The 26,945-nt window shown below is 47.8% G+C and overlaps 2 protein-coding genes and 1 non-coding gene across 52 annotated transcripts in view; 2 read left to right on the top strand and 1 right to left on the bottom strand.

The window, feature by feature from the left end:
* Positions 1-2,439, top strand: part of SEC31A (SEC31 homolog A, COPII coat complex component) — a 59,611-nt gene extending 57,172 nt beyond the window's left edge. For all 50 annotated transcript variants that reach the window (XM_060417346.1, XM_060417340.1, XM_060417336.1 and 47 more), the window contains 2 exons: positions 355-426; positions 1,846-2,439. In XM_060417346.1, the coding sequence (XP_060273329.1) occupies positions 355-426; positions 1,846-2,025 (252 nt within the window). In that variant the 3' untranslated portion in view covers positions 2,026-2,439. The remainder of the gene's footprint in view (positions 1-354; positions 427-1,845) is intronic.
* Positions 2,440-12,591: 10,152 nt separating this feature from the next.
* Positions 12,592-12,694, bottom strand: LOC114115436 (U6 spliceosomal RNA). The gene has a single exon (XR_003589779.1). It is a non-coding gene; the product is annotated as a U6 spliceosomal RNA (small nuclear RNA).
* A 5,246-nt stretch (positions 12,695-17,940) lies between these two features.
* SCD5 (stearoyl-CoA desaturase 5) overlaps positions 17,941-26,945 on the top strand; it is a 171,876-nt gene continuing 162,871 nt past the window's right edge. Inside the window, 1 exon segment of the mRNA NM_001112815.1 lies at positions 17,941-18,431. Coding sequence (NP_001106286.1) covers positions 18,179-18,431 — 253 coding nt within the window. The 5' untranslated portion in view covers positions 17,941-18,178.

Below are 26,945 nucleotides of genomic sequence, written 5' to 3'. Positions count from 1 at the left end.
AACTGTTCGGCCTTCTTTTCTGTAGCGCATGACCCATTGCTGCCTCCAGGTGGCTCTCACTGTTGCTTGTGGACGTAGTGTGGTTGGACACACACACCTCAAGTGTGTCGCAGAGCCCCTGAGATCCAGCCAGGGTCCCCTTGTGCACACCTCTGGCCCTCCCTGCCTCAATAGATAACTGTTTTCTGTTCTAATCATCTGTTCAGGTTCCTTGGTGTAAGGTATTGCCATTTCTTTATAAAACAAAGCTGTTCAACACCATGATTATAAGGTTTAGTGAAATGAGATGGGGTAAGTTCTTGGGATAAAAGTTATTGTTCAAATATAGCATCTCTGGTTTTTTCTCTCCTGCAGCAAACCAAGAGGAAGCTAGATGATGCCAGCAAACGTTTGGAGTTTCTGTATGATAAACTTAGGGAACAGACGGTAAGTTCGTGGGGAGAGAAGGGTTTATGATAAACATTTACTCCTGGTTGCTAGTCGTGTGTGTCTGATGAGCACTTGCGTGTCATAGATAGGATATCGTATGTAGTGTGTAGTGTATCTTATGTAGTGTGTAGTGTGTAGGGTATCGTATGTAGTATGTAGTGTGGAGTGTGTTTGGGGGCAGAATGATTGTGACGGCTACAGACTGAGCTTTGCTCTGTCTAAATCTTACATTTCAGTCACTGGGGATAAGGGCATAGGGCTGTATTTGTGTGTGTGAGAGAGAAGTTTTAGCCTTTTTATAACAGAATATAAACTGGCCCACACTGGCTCTAAGGTGACTGGCCTTCTGTTCATATTTATATGTGCCTTGAGTGAGCAGATACTCTGTTTTTCCAGAGACCAAATCTGTCATCTTTCTCGTAGTCGTAAGACTCTGACCCTTTTCTTTGACAATAGCTGTTACCCAGAGGCAACGCCAAATGTAGCCACAGGTGGAGCGGGTCAGTGTGTGTACCTGTGAAGACAGTCAGCAGTGAGGAGCAGACACTGTCTTCTGTTCTCTGTCCCGCCACCTCTCCATGCCTCTCTAGAATTGTTTTGTTTTTTTAATGAAAACAGTTGGAGAGAAAAAAAACATATTGGAATTTTTCATCCTTTTGCATTTTAGCATTCCTCTTCCCCATTCTCCATATCAGTCCCATCAGATAAAAATAACCATTTAGCATGAGACCCCAACCAGAGAAAATTTCTATAGCAGTGGAAAGGGAGTGTAGCCCATGGACTGATCCAAAATAAAAGTCTTCTCTGAAAAGTATGGAAGCCAAGTAATGATATGGAGAGGAAAAACAACTCTAGGTCTTATGATTTTAAGAGATGACAGGACTATGAAAAGCAGTTAAGAGTGAGCAAATTGAGTCCATAACGGGGACTGTTGCCCTCCTGATGAAAGTGGACCAGGAGTACAGAGTTTCTGTTGTCAACAAGATCTTATAGTAAATTGGGCCCCTACTTTAGGATGTCATGATTAAGACTCTCTAACTTCTTCATGTACAAAGGAAACACTTTCAGAGGTGTGAGGCTATATCTAAAGTAATGAAGATTTAAAGCTGTTAAGTGGAGAAAGACATTAACTTTCCAATTTAAGGGAGGAGATCTGGCTGCTTTTCTCTAAGAAAATACCTGGCTGATCATACATGTGTAGTTCATAAATAATTCCTTACATAAATCATTGTGTCGTGGTTCCATTTTATAACTTGTGTGTTGTTTGGTCTGAGAAACTTTCTAGAAATGCTCACCAGTTTATTCATTTTTTAAAATAATGTGTATTTCAAACTCCTAGTAAATGCCAGCATTTCATGTTTATAGCGGGTCTCATGGAAGATTCTCCTTTAATTCTCTATTCCACCTTGATTTCAGCTTTCACCAACAATCATCAATGGTTTACACAACATCGCGCGGAGCATCGAGACCCGAAACTACTCAGAAGGCTTGACTATTCACACCCACATAGTTAGTACTAGCAACTTCAGTGAGACCTCCGCTTTTATGCCAGTTCTCAAAGTTGTTCTCACCCAGGCCAACAAGCTGGGTGTCTAAAGGACGGCTTTACTTTCAGCCAATATCGCCATTTTTCCAAAGAAACATGTTTTAAACGATGATAAGATATGGACCAATCCTCATTAGCATGTTTCCATAGCAGCCAGTCAAAACCATTTATGTTGTTTCTGCAGATGTATTCACATTACTAGACCTGCTCAAAACCCTGGTGCTTTCTTTTGTTTTAATCTTTTATTGCCCGTGATGATTTTCCTATTTCCTGCAAATAATGTATTTCCTGGATTACACATAGTATGCGTTCCCAAAATATTCTGATAAAATCTGGCTTTTGAAACCTCAGTTTGCTCTTTGGAAAAGGAGCCTTTGGTTATACAGAACACAGAGCCGAAACTCAGTTTGTTTCATGTCCTCCCCACTTCCTCCATGTCGATCAGATTAAAGTGTGTAATCCTATTTATGTGTATGTAGTCTTTTTTTTTTTTTTAACAGCTACTCACAGTTTAAAGTTTTATTTTTTGTGTCTTTGGCTTCACTTTGGTCCTGAACAAATAACTAAATCTAGAAGAAGCTGCTACACAGATTTTAGCAAATACCAATGAAAAGTGGGATCACTGGCTTTAAGTCTCTATAAGAAAAGATTGAACATTTTCATTCTGTAGAATGCATTGAACTTTTTTCTATTAATAAATGGTTTTAATATTCTGTTTGAGTTTTTAGACTGAGTTGTCTCCATTTTATATTTAGAAATTTTTTCTTTTCTTTTTTTTTTTAAGTTACTTGTATCTCTGAGGTTTAAGTTCAGAAAGAAAACTTTTACTTGGTTTTTTTTTGGCCATGCCATTCAGCATGTCCACGTCTAGTTCCCCAACCAGGGATGAAACCCACGCCCTCTGCATGGGAAGCACAGAGTCTCAACCACTGGACCTCCAGGGAAGTCCTCAAAACCTCAACTTCTGTCAGCTTCCTGAATCAAAGCCAGACATTTTTTTCATCCAGTTTTTCTGTCAAATGATTTTATTGTAACCTGTCTTAAGAACAGTGTGGTAAACAAAAGGTAAGGGTCCCCACAGACTTTTAAAGAGAATCAGATTACTCATAATTTTCATTGTTTAAGCATTTTACCTAACTGAGTTGGAAAATTAGAAGGTAAAGAGTGTGACTCCTGTGGAGAGAGAGATGCTGTTTCAAGGACCAAGAGTAGTTACCAGGCATTTTGCAGCCTAAGTAAATTAGTTTGCAGGAGCCTCTTAATTGCCTTTGCTGGGATTCCCTGCTCACGACGTAAAACCCCTTTTTAAAAAATAAACGTTTTGTAACTAAAAAAAGGAGGACCTCGACAGCATGTATGAGCGTTGCAGCCTCACGAGTAGGGTGATGTATCTGCCCCCTTGCCCTCAGCCTCCTGGGAGTTTGGTGGTCTAAGTCAGCCCTGCGACTCACTGAATTGGCAAGTTGAACTTCTAGACCTGACCCTCGACTGTGGTATCAGCCCACAACCCCATCCGAACAGCAAGCTGGCCTCTAGTAATTGTCTTGGTGTTTTGCCCTTACAGTTAGGATTTGTGTTATGGCTGCCGATGACCTTGACACAACAATGGCACAATTGGCAGGACTTTACAAACAAGCATGTTCCAAAAAACGAGAAACTGGAGTAGGTGCTAGTGGGGGCCTGACCAACCGCAAAGATTTCACAAGAGTATAACCTATTTGCCCCAACATCTGAACAGCTGTTAATCGCTCCTTTTTCAATACAGTATTGTGATTTATTTTTCCCCCACCATGGAGACATTTTTCCTCATGGCTAATAAGCCTGGAGAAATTTCATATAAATGGATGCAAGTAAGACTTGAGCCCAAAGTACTGTTTAGTTTCTGAAGTAAGAAGATAACAGGAGATGATAGGAAAAGAACAGTTTGTTTTCCTTTTAAGGAAGCAAACAAGGAAAGGGGTGTGAGGCTGAGTGTTGGCTGGGAGCTGGACCAGATCTCTGGGGACGTGCTTTCTTATCCTGCATCTGCTCCTCTCCTCCACTCTGCCTTCTGGGCTGGGGGGTTGGTGGGTGTACCTTGGGCCCCTCTGCTGATGGAGACAGTTGTTCATTTGAATAGTGAGGCAGCAGGAAAGAAGTTGGGAACAACCACTCTGCACCTGATCGTTGAGGGTCCAACAAGCCTATATATTGCTTTGGATTCAGAAAATTGCCGTTTACACTGGGAGGACAGAAAGACGCATTGGGATTCCTGGCAAGCCGGTGTACGCTGTCCGTGTAACCCCTGCCTGAAAGAGAAAGGGAGGGATGGTGACTGGTTCACGCTTTTCTCATAAACACTCTTCATTTCCTGAACCGGACCTGGGTTCGTGTAAGAATGGCTGCAAGGCCGTCCCTGGACTGCTCAGCCGTAGTGGAGACTTCATTTGAAACTTCTCTAAAGATGCAGCACATAGCACATGGACATGTATGTGTGCACACATCCATATCTCAGGTGTCTTTCCACTGCTGTTGTGGGCGGCTGCCTTCCCAACCATCAACCCTGACACATCGGAGGGGGTTCATCAGATGCCAAAGGTGTCTCTCTCAGGCAGGTGGTATCTCCAGTTATCCAGTGAAAAGTCATTGTCTGTGCAGGGAAAATCTCAACTGTTGTCTCTAATAAATAAATGCTCCAAACTAGATTACAAAGAAACTGATCAAATTAGCTTCCTGGCAGTCTGGTTGCTCTACACACCTCTCTGTAGCATCTTTTCTGCTTGGGGCTTTTAGTGACCACACCAATTACTCAGGCTCAGCTGAACAGTACACTTCTGAGCTGACTGGGGTCAGGCTGTGCCATTCCTTAATTTCCAGCCCTTTTCCCCGTTAGGAGATAGGGAATGTGTGAGTTCTAAGCTGTTGAGACAGATCTTGAAAAACCTAATAAAATCAAATAAAAGGAAATAGACTTTGGTTTAACCATGGTACATGTTTTTTGCACCCCGGATTAATGTTTCCAGCGGTCTGCTAAAGTATTTATTTAGCAAGCAATGTTAATGAATCCCCTCAAATGACTTTGTACAAATATCATTACTCAGTAATACCTCAGGCCATTATTTGAATGGTGAAGCACACCTTGCTGAATTTGAATTCAACTTTTGACTGACATTCCACAGGCTTAGAAGCGTGCTGTGCTTCAGGTCAGCCTGACTGCTTCCATTGCTGGTGCCTTATAATTTCCCAATCTGTGAGCTTCTAAAGCCACCTTTTGTGTATCAGTGGATTCACTGTGCAGTTAGGAGAGGGAGAAGCCTTGTGAAATAGAGCAAACTTTGCTGTTTCCAAACGACCCAAGAGCTTGTTGGATTTTTGGTTATTATATATGAAGTTAAAGGCAATGGAACTTGTGTCTCAGGTATATCCATGTTATCACTTCTATATCTTTAAAGGCTATTACATTTCCTAGCTCCTGAGAGTGGCCTCTTAGTGTTGTCATTAACTTTGTTTCTTTACTTCGTTAAATACTTAAGAAGTCCTTTACTCGGTTCAGTAGAGACTTCATGTCCAAATAGATATCCTTCCAAGTAGGCAATGTAAATGAATCAGTAGGGAGCCTATCATAGGATCAGAAAGGATTCAGATTTGATGAGAAGAGAAAACGTCCAGATTTTTTTTTTTTTCCCTGAATAGTGCAAGGGTAGTGAGTGAGTATATAATTTAAAGGCGCCACTAAGGATGACCAGTAAATATGATTGGGCTGATGGTGAAAAATAATTTCATCTTGTACTTGGTCCAATAAAGGAACTACCCACTCCAAGAAAATTAGAATTTATGGTGGAATCAAATCTAAAAACATTTCAGTACTAAAGAAGGAAAGCAACCACCTCCTAAAGGTGACCTAAAAATAACTTGCTTTCTGGATTGTTGCTGTTTTAGTCTCTAAGTCCTATCTGACTCTTTGTGACCCCATGGACTGTAGCCCACCAGGCTCCTCTGTCCATGAGATTCTCCAGGCAAGAATACTGGTGTGGGTTGCTATGCCCTTGCCCAGGGGATCTTCCTGACCCAGGGATCGAAGCCGGGTTTCCTACAATGCAGGCAGATTCTTTTCCATTTGAATCACCAGGCAACTTCAGTTGCCTCTGCTTGGGTCTCATGCCCACCACCTGCCTGATCAAGTTCCTGCCCAGAGACGTAGGGTATCAGAATTGGCTGGCCCAGGTTGTCTGCTCACCCAAGCAGAGTGATGTTAAACCCACCAGAACCACATGAAGTGGTTTCCTAAAGGAAAGGGTGCCATTTTCAGGAGAAGAGTGGAGAAAAGAGTGGGCAAAATGCTCCATTACCTCCTGTAGATCACAAAAGGGAAGTTATGGTACCAGGGTTCTAGACCAGAGAGTCACAGTGAAAAGCTGTTAGGGAAATATAGATAACAAGGGCCTATTGCATAGCATGGGGAACTAAACTCGGTACTCTGTAATAACCTATCTGGGAAAAGACTCTGGAAAAAAAAAGGGTATATGTATAACTGAATCACGTTGCTGTACACCTGAAACACACAGCATTGTAAATCAAAACATTGTAGTCCAAAAATAAATAGATAGATATGTTTGAAAAGAAAGCTGTTAGGGAGCCCACTGTATCCCAGTGGCTGTAATTGTAACCTCACGAGGGACAGTGCAGAAGAGCACCTATCAGAGTCAAGGAGCTGGGTTCCAGTGTCTTCTCTGCCACTTACTGTTGGTCAAACCACTCCCTTCTTTCTCCCTCCACTTCTCACCTGTAAAATGAGGGGGTAGGACTAGATGATCTCTAAGGGTCATCCCAGGTGGCACTAGTGGTAAAGAACCCCCCTGCCAATGTAGGAGATGCAAGAGACTCAGGTTCGATCCCTGGGTTGGGAAGATCCGCTGGAGGAGAACATGGCAACCCGCTCCAGTGTTCTTGCCTGGAGAATCCCATGGACAGAGGAGCCTGGTGGGCTACAGTCCATGGGGTCACAAAGAATCGGACACAACTGAAGCAACTTAGCATGCTTCAGTGCTAAGTTCACTTCCAACTCTAGGAGTCTGTAACCCACCTCTTTCTCACAGCATCTTTGTATCAGTATGTTACATTCCAGTAGGAATGGAAAACAAATTTTGTGATAAGCTCTGAAGCTTTGAAGAAATAGGATGAAAACAACTCAGGCCTATTTATATTTGGAAACTTATTTTCCTCTTGTAGAGTTTCTAACTGGAGAAAAGTCAGTGCACCACTTTCCTTTGTTGGAAATGAATGGCAGGCATTTAAGAAATAGTTGGTGACTTGCGGACTTGGGGACAGATGTATTTGCTTGGCCTTGAGATCCTTAAGTAGTGAGTCCCGCAATTAGCTTTTCCTACAAACCCATTTGTTCCCTCACATCAAGGATACGCCCCATTTGACTACAGAGGATATTCGCGATGAGCCAGTTTTCCCTCTGGTGCTGCAAATCTGGGTCACCCTTTTGACATTCCTGAACTCCACTGACAAATGCCCTCTCCGGGCTGGAAAACCACAGGGCCTTCGTCTTCAGAGCAGCCCATGGTAACTGACAACAGCGGGAGCACAAAGAGGTCATTGACACAGAAACAATGACAGCAGCTAACGCTGAGAAGTAAATAAGAGCTTCTCTGCATTTATCTGCCCTTGGGAAACCAAAATAACGATCCTGAACGAAATGGGGGTGGGCGTTGTGGGAAGGGGGCCGGAGAGCTGGAAGAGATGTGGGTGAAAACTCAATGCTGTCTTTCTTCTGCCACAACAAACAGGATTGTTCTTTTGTTTCAGAGAGCTGGCATTTAGGGGCTGGGAAAGAGACAGATAGAGGAGGAGTGTGTTTGGTTTATGGACCTTGTTTTGAGCCAGATGTTGGTCACAGGGGGACGTGGTGCAATATTAACAAACTTCACGTGTCATGGCTGGGTCATAAAAAGGATGATTCCTCCATAGCATTTGTTAGAGTCTGCGGCATACATTCCTTTTATTTTTTTAATTGGAGGATAATTGGACAATATTGTGTTGGCTTCTGCCATAAAACAATACCTCTCCACACCACCCCTCTAGGTTGTCACAGAGTACAGCGTGGAGCAAGGCCTGTGTTACACAGCCGCTTCCCATTAGCAATCTAGTTCACATATGGTATAGCTATATGTTTCAGTGCTAATCCCTTATTGCGTTCCCTCCCTCCTTCCCCCGATGTGTCCAGAGTCTGTTCTCCGTGTCTCTATTCCTGCCCTGCAAATCGGCTCATCAGTACCATTTCCTGACCATTTTTCTAGATTCCATATACATTGTGGCATACACTTCTTGTAGTGATCATTTGATTCCTCTTTGCCTCCCCTACTGGGCAGTGAGTCCAGGAGGACAGTCATGTACTCTTCCGAACCTGGAGCTGACTGAGCTCAGTGCTTGCTTCTGGAGGAGACTAAATAGACAGATGCCTAATGAAGGTCTGTTCACTGAGTCAACCTGAAGACAACTTGGAAAGATGGGAGAGGCAGGATGTCACTGACAGGTAACATCAGAGTCGGGTTTGGGTTGGTTTCAATCCTCAGTGGTTTTTCGTTAAGTGGACCCCCTCTGATCTATGAATTAGGAACTAAGGGCCTCCATGGGCTATTTCTAAGGCCAGTTTCCTGCTGCCAAATTGCAGCGCTCTCTGAAGAGTGGTCAGGAAAGGAGGGGAAGTGCCTGAAGCACTAAGGCAGGGGGTTTTTGTTTAAAAAAAAAAAAAAAAGCCCCTTCCTGGGCTTCCCTGGTGGCTCAGTGGATAAAAATCTGTCTGCCAATGTATAAAATCTTAATGGGAAAAATTTTCCAACCCATTTAGTACAGAAGCAGGAATGCCAACCCTCCTGTGAATGGAGTAAGCTGAGAAGATGCATTTTCTATCCACCGTGTTGTTGCTGTATCTGAAAACCAATCTTCCCATAATCTTAGAGGGTAACTTCCCAACTTTATGCTCCTCTGAAATCACTCTCATCTAAAGCCTCTGAGTGGTTTTCTCATCCTAAGAGCAGAAAGAGGGTTACATTTGAAATTTCTGTCCATGCACACCTCACCTGAGAGGCAGGCTTTCTCCTCATGCCCCTGCCCCCACCCCCTTCATCCAGAGCCCATTCCTTCCTGAGCTGGAGGAGTTGCTCTAAATGATTACCCTGAGGGAGATTTTATTTCATAGTTCGCTTAGGGTTAAGCGAATCCTGAACTCCTCCACCTCACCCAGTCTGGGGCCCCCAGAAGCACCATGGCTTCCTGGCCAGGCAGGTTTTGTAACTGCATGGAGCCTATCTCTCTGGCCTGATTGAAAACCATCAGATATCCAGCACTTATGAGGTATCAAACCCCGTCCTGAGCTCTAGTCCAGTGAGGAAAGGGGATGTCTCCATTTTGCACGTGAAAAAAAAAGAAGTTAGAGCATTAGGTAAACTGCACAGAGAGCATTCCCAGCATGGAGCTGTCTTATTCTTATATTCTTATCCTTACATTATGTAGGATGAGACTGAAGAGTTAAGAGTCCATCGTCATCCAAACCACCAGAGTACTCAGAATGGCTAGTTCAGAGTGGTGAGGTCAAACTCAAACCCAGTTTTCAGATGCCAAACCTGGATCATTTTCTCAACACTGTAGTTCCTGTCGCCAAAATATAGGTTTACTTAAGAAAACCATAGGCATGTAAATCCACAAGCTAGGAATTGAGCTTGCGCCCTTGTCAGTGAAAGTGCAGAGTCCCAACTGCTGAACCACCAAGGGACTGCTTTCCCTCCACAAACATCTTTTTAATTGGAATATGATTGCTTTACAATGTTATGTTAGTCTCTGCTACACAACAACGTGAATCAGCTATGTGCTGTGCTGTGCTTAGTCACTCAGTTGTGTCTGACTCTTTGCAACCCCATGGACTATAGCCTGCCAGGTTCCTCTGTCCATGGGGATTCTCCAGGACTGTGGGATTCTCCAGGATTGTCCAGGGGATACTCAAGTGGGTTGCCATACCCTCCTCCAGGGGATTTTCCCACCCCAGGGATTGAGCCCAGGTCTCCTGCATTACAGGCAGATTCTTTACTGTCTGAGCCCCCGGGGAAACCCTGAATCAGCTGTAAGTGAACTCATATCCCCTCCCTCCTAAGTCTCCCTCCCACCCCTCCAAGTCATCACAGAGCACTGAGCGGGGCTCCCGGTGCTCTAAAGTAGTTTCCCACTAGTTAACTATTTTGCACATGGCAGTGTACACATGTCAGCGTTACCCTCAATCCATCCCACCTTCTCCTTCCCCTGCTGTGTCCACAGTCAAATATTTTGATGCCATTTTTTTTTAAATTTTGTATTTACGCTTTAGAGGAATACAACCTTAGATAGATAGTCAATCCTTTGCCAGGCTCACTCCAGTCTCTGCGCTGATCCTTGCACAGTTTTCCAACTGGAGGTCGCTACCAGGTCATTCTATCTTTCAGGGCCTTGTTGGCTGCTACCCGCTCCATGAAGCCCTCCTGACCACGCCAGACTACACATCTCACCAGCAAGTCTCACTCACAGTTCCTATAGGTAGTGTTACCATCCAACACTTTCATCTTCTGTCTTCTTTCTCTCTCTCTCCCTGAAGCAACTTCTAATCCAAGGCACATACTACTGGCCAGAGCCTTGGCCCCTGGCTGTGACGGTTTTCTTCCAGTACCTCTCAGAGTTGTTTTTTCCAGTGGTCATGTATGGATATGAGAGCTGGACCATAAAGAAGGCTGAGTGCTGAGAAGATGCTGGAGAAGACTCTTGAGAATCCCTTTGACTGCAAGGAGATCCAACCACTCCATCCTAAAGGAAATAAACCCTGAATATTCACTGGAGGGACTGATGCTGAAGCGCCAATACTTTGACCACCTGATGCAAAGAGCCAATTCATTGGAAAAGACCCTGATGCTGGGAAAGATTGAAGGCAGAAAGAGGAGGGGACGACAGAGGATAAGATGGTTGGATGGCATCACTGACTCAATGGACATGAGTTTGAGCAAGCTTCAGGAGTTGATGAAGGACAGGGAAGCCTGGCGTGCTGCAGTACATGGGGTCACAAAGAATCAGACACGACTTAGCAACTGAACAACAACAATAAAATATATAATCTTGTAACCACTCAATGATATTTGAGAGCTGTTTTCTGTCCTGGTTTCAGAAGCGTCCCCCTGACCCTTGGGCACCTGACTCACCATCTTCTCCAGTTAAACCTGGATGCCACTCTGTGGGACTTCGGTCCCCAGTGGAGGTGCCGTCTTGATCCATCAGCCTCCTCAGCTGCAGCCACTGCCCCTCCTCTAGAATCCTGTGCCTCACCTTGGAGTTAATCAATGGAAACTCTTCTGCCTCTGTTGGTCTGAAGTTCCAAATCCCACTCCCTCCTGGTGCACAACGGCCACTGCTTTCTTTATTCCCGTTTCTTTTTCTCTTTTTGGCTGCACCGTGCAACATGGGGGATCTTAGTTCCTCGACCAGGGCTTGAACCCATGCCCCCTGCATTGGAAGTGTGAAGTCTTAATCACTGGACTGCGGAGGAATTCCCTATTCTCATTCCCTAACAAACAGAAATCTACCTTTCAACTTCTTTAAAACCTCAGCCTTTGCTTCCTTTGCTACCTGTGAGTTCTTAGCTTCCTTCTGATCACATTTCCTTCCCCTCCCAGCAGCCTGGACTCCTTACAAACTTCTGACTCAGGTACCTGGGTCTCCTGTCCCCCTCTTAAGCCTCCACCCCACTTCAATCTGGAGATCCTGTCAGTGAGGCTGCATCACTGCGACTGTGCAGACTGATGCCATGACAAGCTCATGGCATCCATTCTATGTTGGGCCTTTAATTTGGCTCAGCAACCTTTTTAAGGTCCTCGGTCAGCTTCCTTTCTCATTCTGCTCAACAGATCTTGGGATCTTTCATCACTTTTCTCCAACTTTGCACCAAATTCCCACTCTGCTTGGCTGGCAGGTGATCTGACCTTCCCTTTGGAGCCAGTCAGCCATCAGTGCACCCTGCCTCACTATAGTGGCTCCTTCAGCAAGCTCAGTCTACCTTCATTCTCGTTTCCTTCCGTGCCCATGTGCTAAGGCGCTTCAGTCATGTCTGACTCTTTGCGACCCCATAGACTGTAGCCCTCCAGGCTCCTCTGTCTTTGGGATTCTCCAGGCAAGAATACTGAAGTGGGTTGCCATTTCCTTCTCCAGGGGATCTTCCCGACCCAGGGATTGAATCCAGGCCTTCTGCATTGTAGGCGAAATCCTTATCACTGTACCACCTAGGAAGCCCCATTTCCTTCCAGTCTCCAGGAAGAAACTGTCCCTCTGTTCAAAGTTAGGCCAACCAGCTGATCACCTGATCCCACCCTGTCTAACCTTCCCCCAGCCCTAGGAAACTAGCTCCATCAAGCATCCTCTTTCTCATGCATTTGAACTCTGACCTTTCATTATCTTTCCCTCTCCCCAAATTTGAATATATTCAAATCCTTCACATTCAAATCCATAGACGCACACTCAATTTCACCTCTCTGTTCTTCTCTTCTTAAATATTGCCAAGCTTCTTAAAGTTAACTTATACAGGTATACCATGCTGTCTCCTCCTCCTTATTATTATTTTTTTTAATATGGAATGCTTCACGAATTTGCACATCAAGCTTACGAAGCGGCCATGTTAATCTTCTCTGTGTCATTCCAATTTTAGTATGGGCTGCCTAAGCGAGCATCTTCTCCTTATCTTAAACGCACCTCTGTGTAAGGACAGTTCCCATCACTCACTGAAAAGGCCTTAGCAAAGGTCAGTGATGGCCTCTTTGCAGTGGACTCCTCAATCCCATCCTCCCCAGCCTTTCTGTAGTGTTTGAGGTTGCGCTCCCACACTCTGTTCCTTCTTGCCCATCTCTCTTTTGTCCTCAGTCCACACTGGCTTCCCTTTCTTTGCCAGTCTCATAGATAGTCGTTCACTGGAAGTCTGTTCTGAGCCTCATTCTTACCTTCCCTGGGCAACTGCTTCTACTGCTGGGATTTTACTAAACCAAACTACAACTAAGTTACTCTCTCCAGGGGCGTCCCTGGTGCTCCAGTGGGTAAGACTCCACGCTCCCAGTGCAGGGGGCCTGGGTGTGATCCCTGGTCAGGGAAATAGATCCCACATACTCATTTGAAAAGACCCTGATGCTGGGAAAGATCGAAGGCAGGAGGAGAAGGGGACGACAGAAGATGAGATGGTTGGATGGCATCACTGACTCAATGGACATGAGTTTGGGTAAACTCTGGGAGCTGGTGATGGACACGGAAGCCTGGCATGCTGCGGTTCATGGGGTCGCAAAGAGTCGGACACGACTAAGTGACTGAACTGTCATTAAGAGTTCACATGCTGCAACTAAGACCTGATACAGCCAAATATATATATATATATTTAAAAGTTATTTTCTCCAGCCTCAACCTTTGCTGGGTTCCAGGTCTATATAACAACCTACTGGACAGTTTCACTTGGGTGTCCAAAACAAGACTTTTTTTTCCTTATTGAGCTTGCTCCTATTTCTTCAGTCTCATCCCCCAAATCATTGATAAGATAATAATGCTGATGATGACTAATATTTATGGATTCCTTACAACATGCCAGATACAGTTCTAAACTTCAGTCACCATGAAAATATTGCAAGAGAGGCATCATTATCCCCATTTCACAAAAAGGTAATAAACACAGTATGATTTGGCACTCAGTAAGTGGCATTGTGTTTTACCTGAATACCCAATCCAGAGACCCCCAGGGGAATCCTGTCCTTTTTATTTCTCCTCCTTCATGTTCAGTCGAGCATCAAATCCTGTTGGCGCTTCTCTTTGCATTTCTCTGGCTTTATCATCTCCTCTCTAATGCTTCTTTTTCAGAATCTGTACCTGTGTCTTGCTTCAGATCCTCCTCATCAACTGACCAGATTCTTGACGCGGTGTCCTAATAGCTTTTCTTGCCTCCAGTCTTAGCTCTCTCTACTTGCCGTCCAGTCATTCTCCACAGCTCCCCCAGAGTGGTCCTGCTGAAATGCAAGCTTGATCATATTATTACATTGCATAAAGCCAATCAGCGACTCCCCTCACCTACCACGTTGCTTGCTCTGCAGGGCACGAAAAACACCCTCCATGGGCCACCCACTGCATGACTTTTCATCTTCATCTCGCACTCCTCTTTCTCACACACCCCTAGTTTCACTTTGGATATTCCAGATACCTCTCTAGATGGCAAAGGCAAAAGCTTTTGCTCACACTGCTTTCTCTGCCAGTAATGCCCTCCACCATGTCTCTGTCTAGTAAACTAGTCATCCTTCAAAACTGTGCTGTCTAATATGTAGCCAGTAGCCACACGAGGCTACTCTGAATTAAGATATGCTATAAGTATGCTCACGCCCAGCTGCTAAGGCGTGTCTGACTCTTTCATGACCGTGTGGGCTGTATGGAATTTTTCCAGGCAAGAATACTGAAGTGGGTTGCCATTTCTCACAAAATGGAATATTATTTGGATTTTTTTTAAAGGAAGGAAATTCTGACACATGCTATAATATAGATGAAACTTGAAGACACTATGCTAAGTGATCTGAACCAGTCACAACAAGGCAAATACTGTATTATGAGATATCTAGAGGAGTCAAACTCAAAGAAAGAGAAAACACAATAGTGGCTGCCAGGGAGTAGGGAGACAGAGGAATGGAGAGTTGTTTGATGTGTATAGGGTTTCAGTTTTGCTAAGTGAAAAAGTTCTACAGATTAGTTACACACCATTGTGAATACATTTAACACTACTGAAGTGAACACTTGAAGACGGTTAAGATGGTAAATCTTATGTTCTGTGTACTTTACCACAGTGAAATTTTTTTTTAAATCAAGTTCCAAAAAAAGAAAACCACTCCCAGTTACCACAAACCTCCTCCTCTCTAGTGTGAACTAACTACTCCTTCATCATGCCCCCACTTTATCCTGCACATACCACATTTTTGGTAATGATTTGTTCGACAGAATAGAAAGGTTACTGTTCCGTGAATGAGATGATCACACATCCGCTTCTAGGGTCTTGACCAGAAGCTATGAAAACATACTAGGGTCTTTGGCAAGATGGAGAAAAGAGACAGTAGTCCTGATGGTGTAACATACTACAGGGGATGTTCATTATTAGCAATAGGATAACACCTTGTTTCTGTAGAGGTTTCACTCTGAGGCTAGACCTGGAGGGGCTGTTTTCTGTCACCCCTCTTTTGTAAGTATTATCTGAAGGGCATGAAGAGCACTTCCTCCCATCTCCAAAACATAAAAACATCCCCCTCCCTATCCTGAGTTCAACCAGCTGAAGTGGTTGGCAGTACCCAGTCTGACCTGTGGGCAGGACGACAGGAAGATGCTCACTTAAGCCAGATTCAAGCTAGAGTAGTTTAACTAACAGATAAGGGTCTCTGAGGCCACATGAGGAATGATTTGGCCACCCCTCACCCAGACTCTTTGTAGGTATTGGATTGGGCAAAAAGTTCATTCAGGGTTTTCCAGAAAGTCTTATAAAAACCCGAATGAAGTTTTTGGCCAACCCAAATCCACGCGATGCCTGAAACTTTTTTTTTTTCAGATAATGGACTGGACCTTGCTGCCCTTCCCAGTTCATAGCCAAGAGGTAACATTTGTTTAATCTGTCTTCTCTCCTAAATGGAGAGTTCCTTTAGGGCAGGGACCACATCTTATCCATCCTCATATCCTCAGCATCCATCCGTTCTAGCACCTAGCAGGTACCTAATACATGCCCAACCAATGACTGACTGGTTAGAGTGATGGTGGGGTGAGTCATCATGATAACCCAGGGAGAGGCTTTTGACAGAGCAACTAGTCCACCCTGAGATAAAGGACAGGCTGAATAGAGAGCCACAGGGAGTATGTGGGTCTGGGGTTTGCGGGGAGCAGAGGGAACGTGAGAAGTGGTTCAGTATGAAACCAAAGTTGAGCAGGTTGATGAAACTGACACCCTCAAGTTTCAGGTTCTTTTGTCTCACGGGTCTATTCTTGCCTGGAGGATCCCATGCACAGAAGAGCCTGGTGGGTCGCCAAGAATCAGACGCGACTGAGGCAGCTTAGCACGCACACAGACGTTTCGTGTTCTGCTGTCTCACTGGTCTAACAACAGTGCTGACATTTATCTGATGGCCTGGCAAGCATCCTTTCATTCTATAATTTCAGCTTTGTCTGAAGCAACACCCTAACACTCACTCAGTGGCCCCCATTCCACAAGTCACATATCTTGGGTCAGTTTTAAATTATACATTATTTTCTTCTGGCTGATTGGACTGATTCAGGTCTGCTAACAACAAGACACTCATGTGTGGCCCTTTCAAGTAATCAATTCTGGGTAATTGTTTTTTCTGTCTCAGACAATTCGAGAGGGCTTCCCAGGTGGTGGTAATGGTTCTGCCTGCCAATGCAGGGGATGCAAGAGACACAGGTTTGATCCCTGGGTCGGGAAGGTCCCCTAGAGAAGGAAATGGCAACCCACTCCAGTATTCTTGCCTGGGGAATCCCATGGACAGAGGAACCTGGGGGGCTACAGTCCGTGGGGTCACCAAGAGTCGGACATGACTGAGTGCGCAGCATGTTCCACAGAATGCTGCAAAGAATTACTAACAATGGCTGATCCCTAAGTCAGCTTTGTCAGCATAATAGTGTCCTTTCAAACTCACATTTGTAGAATTCGCCAGCTGGAAAGAAGAGCAAAGATTAGATGGTTAGATAGCATCATTGACTCAATGGACATGAATTTGAGTAAACTCCAGCAGATAATGGAGGACAGATGAGCCTGGTGTCCATGGGGTCGAAAAAAGAGTGGGACATGACGGAGCAACTGAACAACAACAAGGAAATTCGTCCCTAGGGGACAGAGTTGGGTCACAGTGAGTAAGAATTAGCATTCAGGGCCCCTGGCTTCCATACCTGGGCCTGTCTCCTTCTGCTCACTGCAGGTGCAGCCACGGCTGTTCTGGGCACAGCCAGCTGCCCCTTCTCTGCACTCCTGTGCCATCAGGGTGCTCTCCGAGGAGCTCTAAATTATCTGCCTTAGGGGGAATGAGCAGACAAGATTTTTTTCTTAGGTTCATTTGCCTTGGAACGTTCTGCGTGATTTTTTTTTTTTTTTTTCCTAAAGCCCCATTCTCAACGGGGGCTGACTTCAAGGCTAAGACAGTCCAGAAGCCGACTGGCTAGAGGAGAATTTGCCACGAACAGCTGCGAGGCTGAGGCGCTGCGCAAGTGGGCCGGGCCCGACTGGACACTAATCGGCCCCTTGATCATTTATCATCTGACAGGCGCTGTCTGAGCACCTACTGTGTGCCTGGCTGCAGTTGTTCAAATAAGAACTGAGCGAGCGGCTGCCTCCATCCCCTCCACACAGGCCCCAGAGCCATAGGAGCCGGGAGACACAGGAACTTCTGATCGTCATCCCAGATCTGGCCTTAACTTGCGCTGCGATTTGGGAACAAGATTGCAAATTCTCCAGCCTGTAGCTTCAAAGATGGGGGGGAAAAAGAAGTCTTTTTCAATAGGGAAAGGTATTTCGGGGAACTGGAGAAACCACCTCAGCAGCGCACAAGTGGTGTGGAGGCTCTGCGGGCTCCCTGACCTTGCAGCCACAGCCCCCTCGACCCACTCCCCCGCACCCCGCCCCCGGCGGAGGCTGCCCACTGCCCTGCGGACTGCCCCGTCCGGCCCCGGGGAGCCCGGGCAGCCGAGGCCAAGGGGGCTCCTTTCTCTTTAAGAGCCGCAAGGGCGACCCTGATTGGCTGTAGCTATGCAGGTCTTTCTTCCCCGCTCCCTCCGAGCAGTCCCTCCCCCGCCGCGCTCTCGGCTCTTTCCACACCCCCTCCCCTCCCCCCGGCGCCCCCTCCCTCCCCGCGCGCTCGCCCCCTCTTCTCGCCGCCGCCGAGTTCTTCTCCGGCAGCCGAGCGGGTGATGCGCCAGCAACAGATGCCGGGCACCAAGATTGGCATCCTTAGGCCACGCTGAACGCCTGAAGAAGCGAGAAGGAAGCAGAGAAGGGCCGGGAAGGCGGGGACAGGAGGTGCCGGAGATCCCCCCCACCCAATCCCCTCAAAAGAAGGCAGAAGCCGCCGCCCCCACCGGAGAGCTCCGCGCCCCGGAGATCGCCGGCTCGCTGCCACTGCCGCGGGCGCCCAGGTCTCCCCAGCCATGCCAGGCCCGGCCGTGGACGCGGAGAAGGTCCCCTTCCGCAGCGCCAAGGAGGAGATCCGTGCGGGGGTCGGGGTCGAGGGCTCGGAGGGCGGCGGCGGCGGCGGCGGCGGCGGCCGGGAGAGGCCCGGCGCGCGCGGGCACCGGCAGGACATCGTCTGGAGGAACGTGTTCCTGATGAGCCTGCTCCACTTGGCGGCCGTGTACTCCCTGGTGCTCATCCCCAAAGCCCAGCCGCTCACTCTGCTCTGGGGTGAGTAGTCCTGCCCGCGCCCCCCTGCGCCCCCGGGCACTGAGGCGCGGTGAGGCCGGCGGCGCCGGGGCGCGCGAGATCGCGGGTCGCCTCTGGCTGCGGGCCGTGTGGAGCCCCCGCGGCTCTCGGTTCGCCTTCTCTCCTGCTCCCCCCCGCTCCTCCCCGCCGCCCCCCGCTCCCAGGCCTGTAGTTGTCCGGCCTTTGGGACGGGAAGGTATTTCTATCCAGATATTTTCAACTTCTGCCCCCTCCGCTGTCTCCTTGAGTAGGCTCCTTTGGCGACCCCTGGATGGAGAGCGAGAGGGACTCGGGGTCCTGCGGCGCAGAGGCGCGCGAAGGGGGATGCCAAGCCCGGGCTCCAGGGCGGGGAGACCAACGTGGTGACTGTGTAGCCCCTGCGCGTCCCAGGGGCGCTCCTATCGGCCGCCTTTCAGCGTCTCAGTCTCCTCCGTGGGCCACGGACCTAGAGGCCGAGTGAAGGGCTAGAAAGGGAGATGTAGCGGGGGTTGGAGAGACCACAGGCGTAGGTTCAGCGCTGATTTTCGCGCAGGAGATGGAAGAAGCCAGTTCACTTCCTGCGCCTGTAAGGCCCCTGTCCCTGCCCTCTCCGGGATCTCTTGTGCCCAGTTGCAGTTTTCCGGTCCCAGAAGTTTCTCGGCGAGCTCTGGCCCAGCACAAAGCTCCGAGGTGGCTGTGCAGACCCTTCCAGGCCTGTCCCCTTACGACCAGGTGCCAGTCGGTCACCTGTAGCGCTCCCTCGCGCCACCCACTTTCCTAGCACCCCCACCCCTCCCAGCATGGGAGGGAACCCCAGAGCCCACTGCCCCTCTAACCCCTCCCCAGCTCCTGGGGCCGGGGGATGGGGGCTTCAGAGCCTGCCCTGCGTGACTCCAGTGGCTGACTCAGAACCGCTTCCAAACCCCCTTCCCTAGTAACCGGTTTTGGCCTCAGTCACTATAGTGGCCACCTTAGCCGGGACAAAAAGGCTCGAGGGCTTTGGTATCCTGGGTTGAGAATCTGGTGAAGTAATTCGAAAAGCCCTTTCAGGTCTCCTGAAAGGAACAGGGGAGCAGGAGAAACATAACCTTCTATTTCCAGAGGGGAAGAGGAAGGAAGAAAATATGAAGACCTCTTTCCGCAAAGCTTCCGACTTGGCATAGTGCCAGCTCCAAGTGCCTGGGTGCAGAATGGGGCCAGTCGGTTTTAAGCTTTCCCTTGAAACTCTGTAGTCTGTGCTCTTGCAAGCAGACCCTTCCAGAAGATGGGTGGGTGCCTCTTGGGGAGGGTGTGTGGCTGAGCAGGGTTGAGGAATGTTGGGAGGGGCAGGGGTCTTTGGGAATCTGTGAAGCCTTCGAAAGTCCCCTGAAAGCTTTGAGTAACCTCTCCAAAAGTCAATACACTTCCTCAATTCAGTGTCCTTTTCTCCATCTTTTTTGTTATGTATTGGTTTCATTCTCCTATCTTCCTTCTTCCTTTACCTCTAGATGATTAGATTGTAAGATGCTCAGCCATTGCTTCCTAGACACACTTCCTCCACCAGCCAACCAAAGCTCTTATTGCCCTGTATCCCCTAGAGCGGCTCCCTCTGCACCCCTCCTCTCCCCGTCCCTCCCCCACCAGGGGCAGGACTGTGCCTTTGGACTTCAGAGCCCTCCTGGCACCAGGAGATTAGGGCTTAGTCTTAATAGCTGCAGTGTCAAAGAGAGCTCAGGGAGAAGTGAGCACTTAAAATATTGTCTTACATGCCCGGAGCTCCACAGGCCCACAGACTCCACCATTACAGCCACCCACCCCCTGGTTTTGGCCTTCCCCCAGGAGCCACAAGGACAAGGCCTCCTCTCCAGGTTTGCCAAGTCACCTCTGCCCTTTCCCGGCCACTCATGGTGGTGGAGGCAGAATCTTTGTTCTGAAAGACCTTGGCCCGAAGATGGCATCCTGGCCCCAGACTCCTCCGGCTCCCTGGAGAAGTCAACACACTGCAGGAGTCTGGGATCCACCTTATGGGTGATGCTGCCAGGCCCATCCTTCTGCCTCCCTGCAGAGTCTTCTGCTTTCAGTTCCATTCCCTGAATTTTGATTCTGTCCCCACCTGGGCTTAATTGCCCTTCCCACCCCTGCTCCCTCCCCTCTGCCCCCCAAAAAGAACAGACAATGGTGGATGTTGTAGCTTCAAGATCCAAACTTGTGACTTAGAAACATTCCAAATAAGTGAATGTTATCTGATGGATATCTTGTGAGAGAAGAAGTGAGGGAGAGAGACAGCCAAGATCAGTGTGCTGATGGTTAAAGGTCTCCTGGAGGACTGTTGATCAGGATTATTTTTGTTGAAAACCCTTGTGCCTTGAGCTACAGATTTCTCCCCACTGGATGCCTTTTCCATCCTCACTCCCACTGGCTCTGTCTAGTGTTAGGGCTGAGCTCATGCACCAGTGGGTTGTTCATCCACTTCAGGGACCTGGGTTGTCAAGGCAATAAGGCTTAGCCAGCCCATCCATTGCTTGCCACCCTCCACCCCAGGTATGGTTGCCCTGGAAACAGGAGGCATCCATGCAGCGTACCCAGCAAAGGATGTGTTAGGTGTGCAGTGTGCGGAGAGTAATTTGCTTGGCGGTGAAATGTCATCCATGAAAGATCTCATCAAGTTGTTCAGTCCAAACCTCCTCCATTGCCTCATCCCCCGCCTTTTTATGACTCTCCTTGGGGCCAGAGCAAGTTGTTTACTCTTCTTATCCTTACAGTTTTCTGAGTGGGCAGGCTGTCAGAATGGAACGCTCTTGGTGCCCACAGGTCCTAAGGGATGAGTTTATGAGTTTCAAGGGCAGAATATGAATTCCAACTGAAGGAAAAATCTTCACCTGAAGGTTCGAGCTCACAAATGGGCCTGCTTTGAGGATTTTTGACCAAAGGGGCAGTTAGTTCATGCCCTGTCTCCCCAGATGAGTAGAATAAGGGAGTGAGGTGCAGTGGTCATGATTCAAGGCCAAAGTCCTAGTGCTTTTTCCCAGCAAGCTTTGCTCTGTGTCTAGGCATTCTGGCCATTGGTCTCCAGAAACATGAGGAACTTTGCTGGTTTCCCTTGAAAGTCATTCGAGTCCCCTAAATATGCCTTGGTGACATCATGACTACTTCAATGAGAGGATCAGGCATGCGAAACAAGTCATCTTCCCTGCTCCTTTGCATCTTGCAGTTCTTGTTGTTGTTCAGTTGCTAAGTCGTGTCCAATTCTTTGCGACCCCATGGATTGCAGCACTCCAGGCTCTTCTGTCCTCCACCATCTCCCAGAGTTTGCTCAAATTCATGTCCATTGAGTCGGTGATGCCATCCAACCATCTCATCCTCTGCTGCCCCCTTCTCCTCCTGCCTTCAATCTTTCTCAGCATCAGGGTCTTTTCCAATGAGTTGGCTCTTCGCATTAGGTGGCCAAAGTGTTGGAACTTCAGCTTCGGCATCAGTTCTTCCAATGAATATTCGGGGTTTATTTCCTTTAGGATTGGCTGGTTTGATCTCCTTGCAGTCCACAGGACTCTCAAGAGCCTTCACCAGGATCACAGTTTGAAAGCATCAGTTCTTCAGCTCTCAGCCTTCCGTCTTGCCCCAGGCCAAATATGTCCATTGCTGAAGTAGACACAGGATTCTCTGGTGTTCTTTTGGTTGCTAGAACCCAGCCTATGGGAGGAAGCTGAGATGTGGCAGAGGTGGAAGGCAGTCTGGCAGGAGCTTGGGTCAGGATAGGCAGGGGTTTGGAACCTGCTGGTCCATCAGTCAAATTCTGTCCAATCCTGTGAGCTGCCCAAGGGTGAGCTATTTTCTGTCAGACATTGGGTAGCCTGAATCCCCACCTTCGATGGTCCTAACGTCTTTGTTGAGCTGTGCTTCTTTTTTTCTGTCAAATCCTTAATATTGTTGAAGAGCTCCAAGAATGCGTGGCCTTGGACTTCTGTTTCATCTCCGGATTTTCTAGGGTGCAAGTGAAAGTGAAGTCACTCAGTCGTGTCAGACTCTTTGAGACCCCATAGACTGTAGCCTACCATAGACTGTAGCCTACAGGCTTCTCCATCCACGGGATTTTCCAGGCAAGAGTACTGGAGTGGGTTTCCATTTCCTTCTCCAGAGGATCTTCCCAACCCAGGGATGGAACCAGGGTCTCCCGCATTGCAGGCAGACACTTTACCCTCTGAGCCACCAGGGAAGCCCACAGCTCAAAAGAGAAACAGCTCTCAATGTGAATCTCTGCTCTTCTACTTGTTCACCAACTGCATAGCCTGATGGGACTAATGAACATCTCCAGACCTCAGCTTTCTCACCTGTAAAATGGATAGATCCGTACTTCTTGCTCATGAGGTTGTGAGAAATAAATTCGATAATAGGTGTAAATTACTTGGCACAGTGGCTGGCCCTTGGTTGATGTCCAGTAATTGTTAGCTCCCCTTATTATTCCTGGTCCTGATACTGGCTTTGTTTTCTTTAGTAGAGGGAAAAAAAGGCCCTCTTGCAGCACAATCGGTTCTACAAAGCTGGCATACAACGTGGCTTCGTTGCCTCTTGCATGGAAAAGATTGCTTTGGTTTGGGAAACAAGGGTTCTTTCTCAAAGTCTCCAAAGAGAAATGAACACAAATAGCCCTGTTCCTTCTCTCTCCCCCATCCCCTTCTCTTTCATCCTCTCTTCCTCCCCTTTTCCTCTAAAAAGTCACTATTTTGTAAATAAGTATCTTTTTGTTCACCTGGTCTCTAGTGTTTTCTTTGGGGCTTTTTGAGCGGAGCCAGTTGCAATTGCTGTAAAAACAGGGCTTAATCATTTCTCTAAATGTCTTAGGTTCTCAGTGTTGAATTTTTCCCGCATTTGTCTTCTTGAGTCATCTTTTTTAAAAAACAAAACTTTAATGTTCAAACTACTAAAAAAACTGAAAAACATCGATGAGACTTCCCTTTAAAGTCTGTAATTCCCAGCCCATTGTTGCAACTCTTCCATTTTTAATAACCAGGCAAGCACTAAGGGCCGCTCCCCAGGCTGGGTGGAGTACAGAGAAACCCGAGAGAATGGAGTGTGCTTTTATTGGCTTCATAGTCTCAACAAGTATAAATATAGGTTGAGATTAACATTATTAACTCGGTTCTTTTTTTCTTCTAAAACTGGTCAAGGTCACTGCCAGCCCACTGTGATCCTAAAATATGAAGTCCTTCTGCAGAGTAGGAACCAGGGCTGAGAACCCAGCTTTGCCTCTTAGGTCAGCTTCAGGCAAGTCTCTTTCCAGTGTGTGAGCCTTGGGTTCCTGGTTTCTGAAATAGAGATGATAATACTGAACTGGAAGTTCCTTTAAGCATCAGGGCAAATGTCAAAGAGGAGCCAAAGGGTAAAGAGTTCTCTCTACTGCTTCTAACCCCCACCGCGGGGGCGGCCTCAGGAAACTCACAGGGCTTCAGTGTCTGTCTCTCTGGGACCTGGAGTTCTTGTGGCTCCAATATAATGCACAATGTTTAAATCCGAATAAAACATCACGACCTTTCCTGTATAACATTAGGTTCTCATCTTGTCCTGACTTGTGTATTGTAGAAAATTATAATAATTGCTTTAAAAAGCCAGTGATAAATTTACAGAACGGTGACACAATGTGAAAGTGTTAGTCGCTCAGTCGTGTCTGACTCTTTGTGACCCCATGGACTGTTGCCCACCAGGCTCCTCTGTCCATGAAATTCTCCAGGCAAGAATACTGGTGTGGGGAGCCATTCCCTTCTCCCAGGGATCTTCCCAACTCAGGGGTTGAACCCCAGGCTCCTGCATTACAGGCAGATTATTTACCATCTGAGCCACCAGAAATTTTCTAAAAAGGGCACCATTATCTTTGGCTGGCATTCTTCTTGTTGAGCATCTGTTTTGATGTCCTGTCTTCTGTGATGTCAGTCTCCCCATCCCTCTGCTGTGACGTGTCCTGTTTCTGTGGAAGTGGCACCATCCTGGGATTGAGAGTATGGGTATTGGAGTCTGAGTGTCTGAGTTCAAAGCCTAGCCCCCCAGGTACAGTCTTGGGCAGATCAGTCACCCTCTCCAGCTTCGGTGTCCCCAGTTGCCCTTTGAGAATGACAGCTCTGCCAGCGTCAGTTCGCAGCTGGAGTGAAATGAAACAAGACAGTAAAGAACTTGACCCTTGCTACTTCCCTTCACTCCCCTTCTTTCAGCTCCTCCTTGGTGGTTAGGACTTGTTCCAGCTTCCACACTACCCCCGACCCCCGACCCTGGTTGTCAGAAAGCCCTGGTCATGGATAAAGCAGTTGGTTTCTGATTTGTTTCCCCTGGCAATGGGCTGGTGGCCACCACAGCAGGGACCCATTCTCCTCCCTTGTAAATGCCCATGGTTTGTTCACTCTGAGTGTGAGCAAGCCACGGGAGAGATCCTCACAGTTGCACATGCAGTCATGTACTCATTCACCCACGAATTCATTCATTTTTTTCCTTTTTCCATTTCAACTATTGTCAAAACATCAGAATCACTTTGATGTCCTTTACAGTATTCGGAAGCCTGGGCCCCCACCTGGACTTAATGAATTGGAATCTCTAGGAGGGAGGCCCTGACTATTTTATTATTATTATTTTAAGACATTTGGGTGTTTCTGAGGCACAGCTGGTGCATTTAATTCCCTGCTCCGTATTCAGTTACGCTTATTATCACCCATGACTTGCCAGGCACCCGCGCCGTCCCTCCCTGACTTCATGGCACTTAAGGCCGGTTGGGGAGACAGAGAGGTGAGAACCACCAAGGCAGCCTTAGCTGCAGAGCACCAGCCTGGAGGAGTCAGGAAGGTGCCCTTGAGGAGGGGACTTCGCAGGGGGCTCAGTGGTAAAGAACCCACCTGCCAATGCAGGAGATGCAGGTTCGATCCCTGGAGAAAGAGCTGGCAACCCACTGCGGTATACTTGCCTGGGCAATCCCATGGACAGAGGAGCCTGGCGGGCTACAGTCCATGGGGTTGCAAAGAGTTGGACACGACTTAGTGACTAAACAACAAGCGAGAGGAGGAGGTGGCTGAACTGAGCCTGGCTGGAGACCCCTGCTGAGGGGTTCGGGTGAGATGGCATTGCAGCCACAGGACAGAGGTCCCCCAGGGGAGAGAGAAGAGCCGGAGCAGGGCCAGTCCAGGACCTGAAGATTCAGAGGGTTGAAGGTGATTGGGGCCCAGATCCAGGGCAGGCAGTCATTAGGACCAGCGGGACTGGGAGGCGATCAGGCTTGCAGAGCGGCTGCCCTTATCCTCTACTTGCCTCTCACCTCTGCTCACCCATCACACACGCCAGTGGTTCTGAGCACATAATTTCTAAACCAGTCACATGCTGGTGGGATGAGTGAGCCCGAAGGTTTTCAGGAAAGACCCTAAGGCAGACACCTTAGAGCAAGTGTGCAGTGGGGCTCGGTGCCTCCCTCTCAGGCTGGCCAGAGTTCAGGGAGAGCTAGAAATAATGTCTCAGCTGGGCCTTTGATCTCACAGACTCGGGGGTATTGTGCCAGGACTAGACTACTAATGTGCCCCCAAGGGTATAATAACGCTGGCATCCCAGACCCAGGGTGCTCTTCTCCTCTTGTGCCCGTCTGCTCTCTTTCCTCTTTCTCTCAAAGGTACAGGTGTGTGGGGGGTTCATCTGACCTCCCTTCCTCCCTGGAACCTGAGTTTAAACAGCTAGTTCTCACTATCCTCCTTCCTACGTCCTGCTCCCCATTTCTGCAGCCTGCTGTTAAAGGCTGATGCTTACATGCTAAGTCCTTTTGGTCATATCCCATTCTTTGCATCCCTATGGACTGTAGCCCACCAGGCTCTTGTCCATGGGATTCTCCAGGCAAGAATACTGGAGTGAGTTGCAGTGCTCTCCTCCAGGGGATCTTCCCAACCCAGGGATCCAACCCGCGTCTGTTTTGTCGCCTACATTAGCAGACAGGTTCTTTACCACTAGCGCCAGCTGGGAAGCCGGTTAAAGGCTGAAGGGCTCTGTAAGTCCCAGCAGGCTGTGGTCCACCAATCAGCAGCAGCATCATCACCTGGGAGTGTGTTAGAAAGACTCTCAGATCCCATCCCCGACCTATTGAATCAATACCTGCCTTTTGATAAGGCCTCCGGGTGACCCGTCTGGGTTGAACTTAGAGAAAACACTCCGTTAAGTTGGGCCATGGACTGACAGGTCAGAGAAACTGGACAAGTGGGATTTGTCAACTTTTTCATCGTCCTTCTAATGGCCTCTTCCCCTTGGTGTCCCCTCCTCCCCTCTTGCCTCCTTGTAGCTTATTTTAGAACATGTCGGGATCCTGCTTCTCTTGCCAGCAAAAGGCTGTTGCTAAAATCTTTCAGCCGGCAGCCGTGATGTTTAATTCATGGGCTAGAAAATTATTTTTATTTTCATGAGTAGAGCTGGGGAAAAATAACAGGGAGGCTCAGTGCATGGCCCTTGGGAACTCAGCTTGAGTCTTTAACAGATGAACTGGTAAAGGTGAGGAGGCCTGGGGAAAGGGCCACCTTCCACAAAGGATGC

This window comes from Ovis aries, chromosome 6 (genome assembly GCF_016772045.2).
Source record: "Ovis aries strain OAR_USU_Benz2616 breed Rambouillet chromosome 6, ARS-UI_Ramb_v3.0, whole genome shotgun sequence".
Taxonomy (NCBI): Eukaryota; Metazoa; Chordata; class Mammalia; order Artiodactyla; family Bovidae; genus Ovis; species Ovis aries.
The sequence above is the reverse complement of the archived record's forward strand: the minus strand, read 5'-3'. Positions and strand labels throughout refer to the sequence as shown.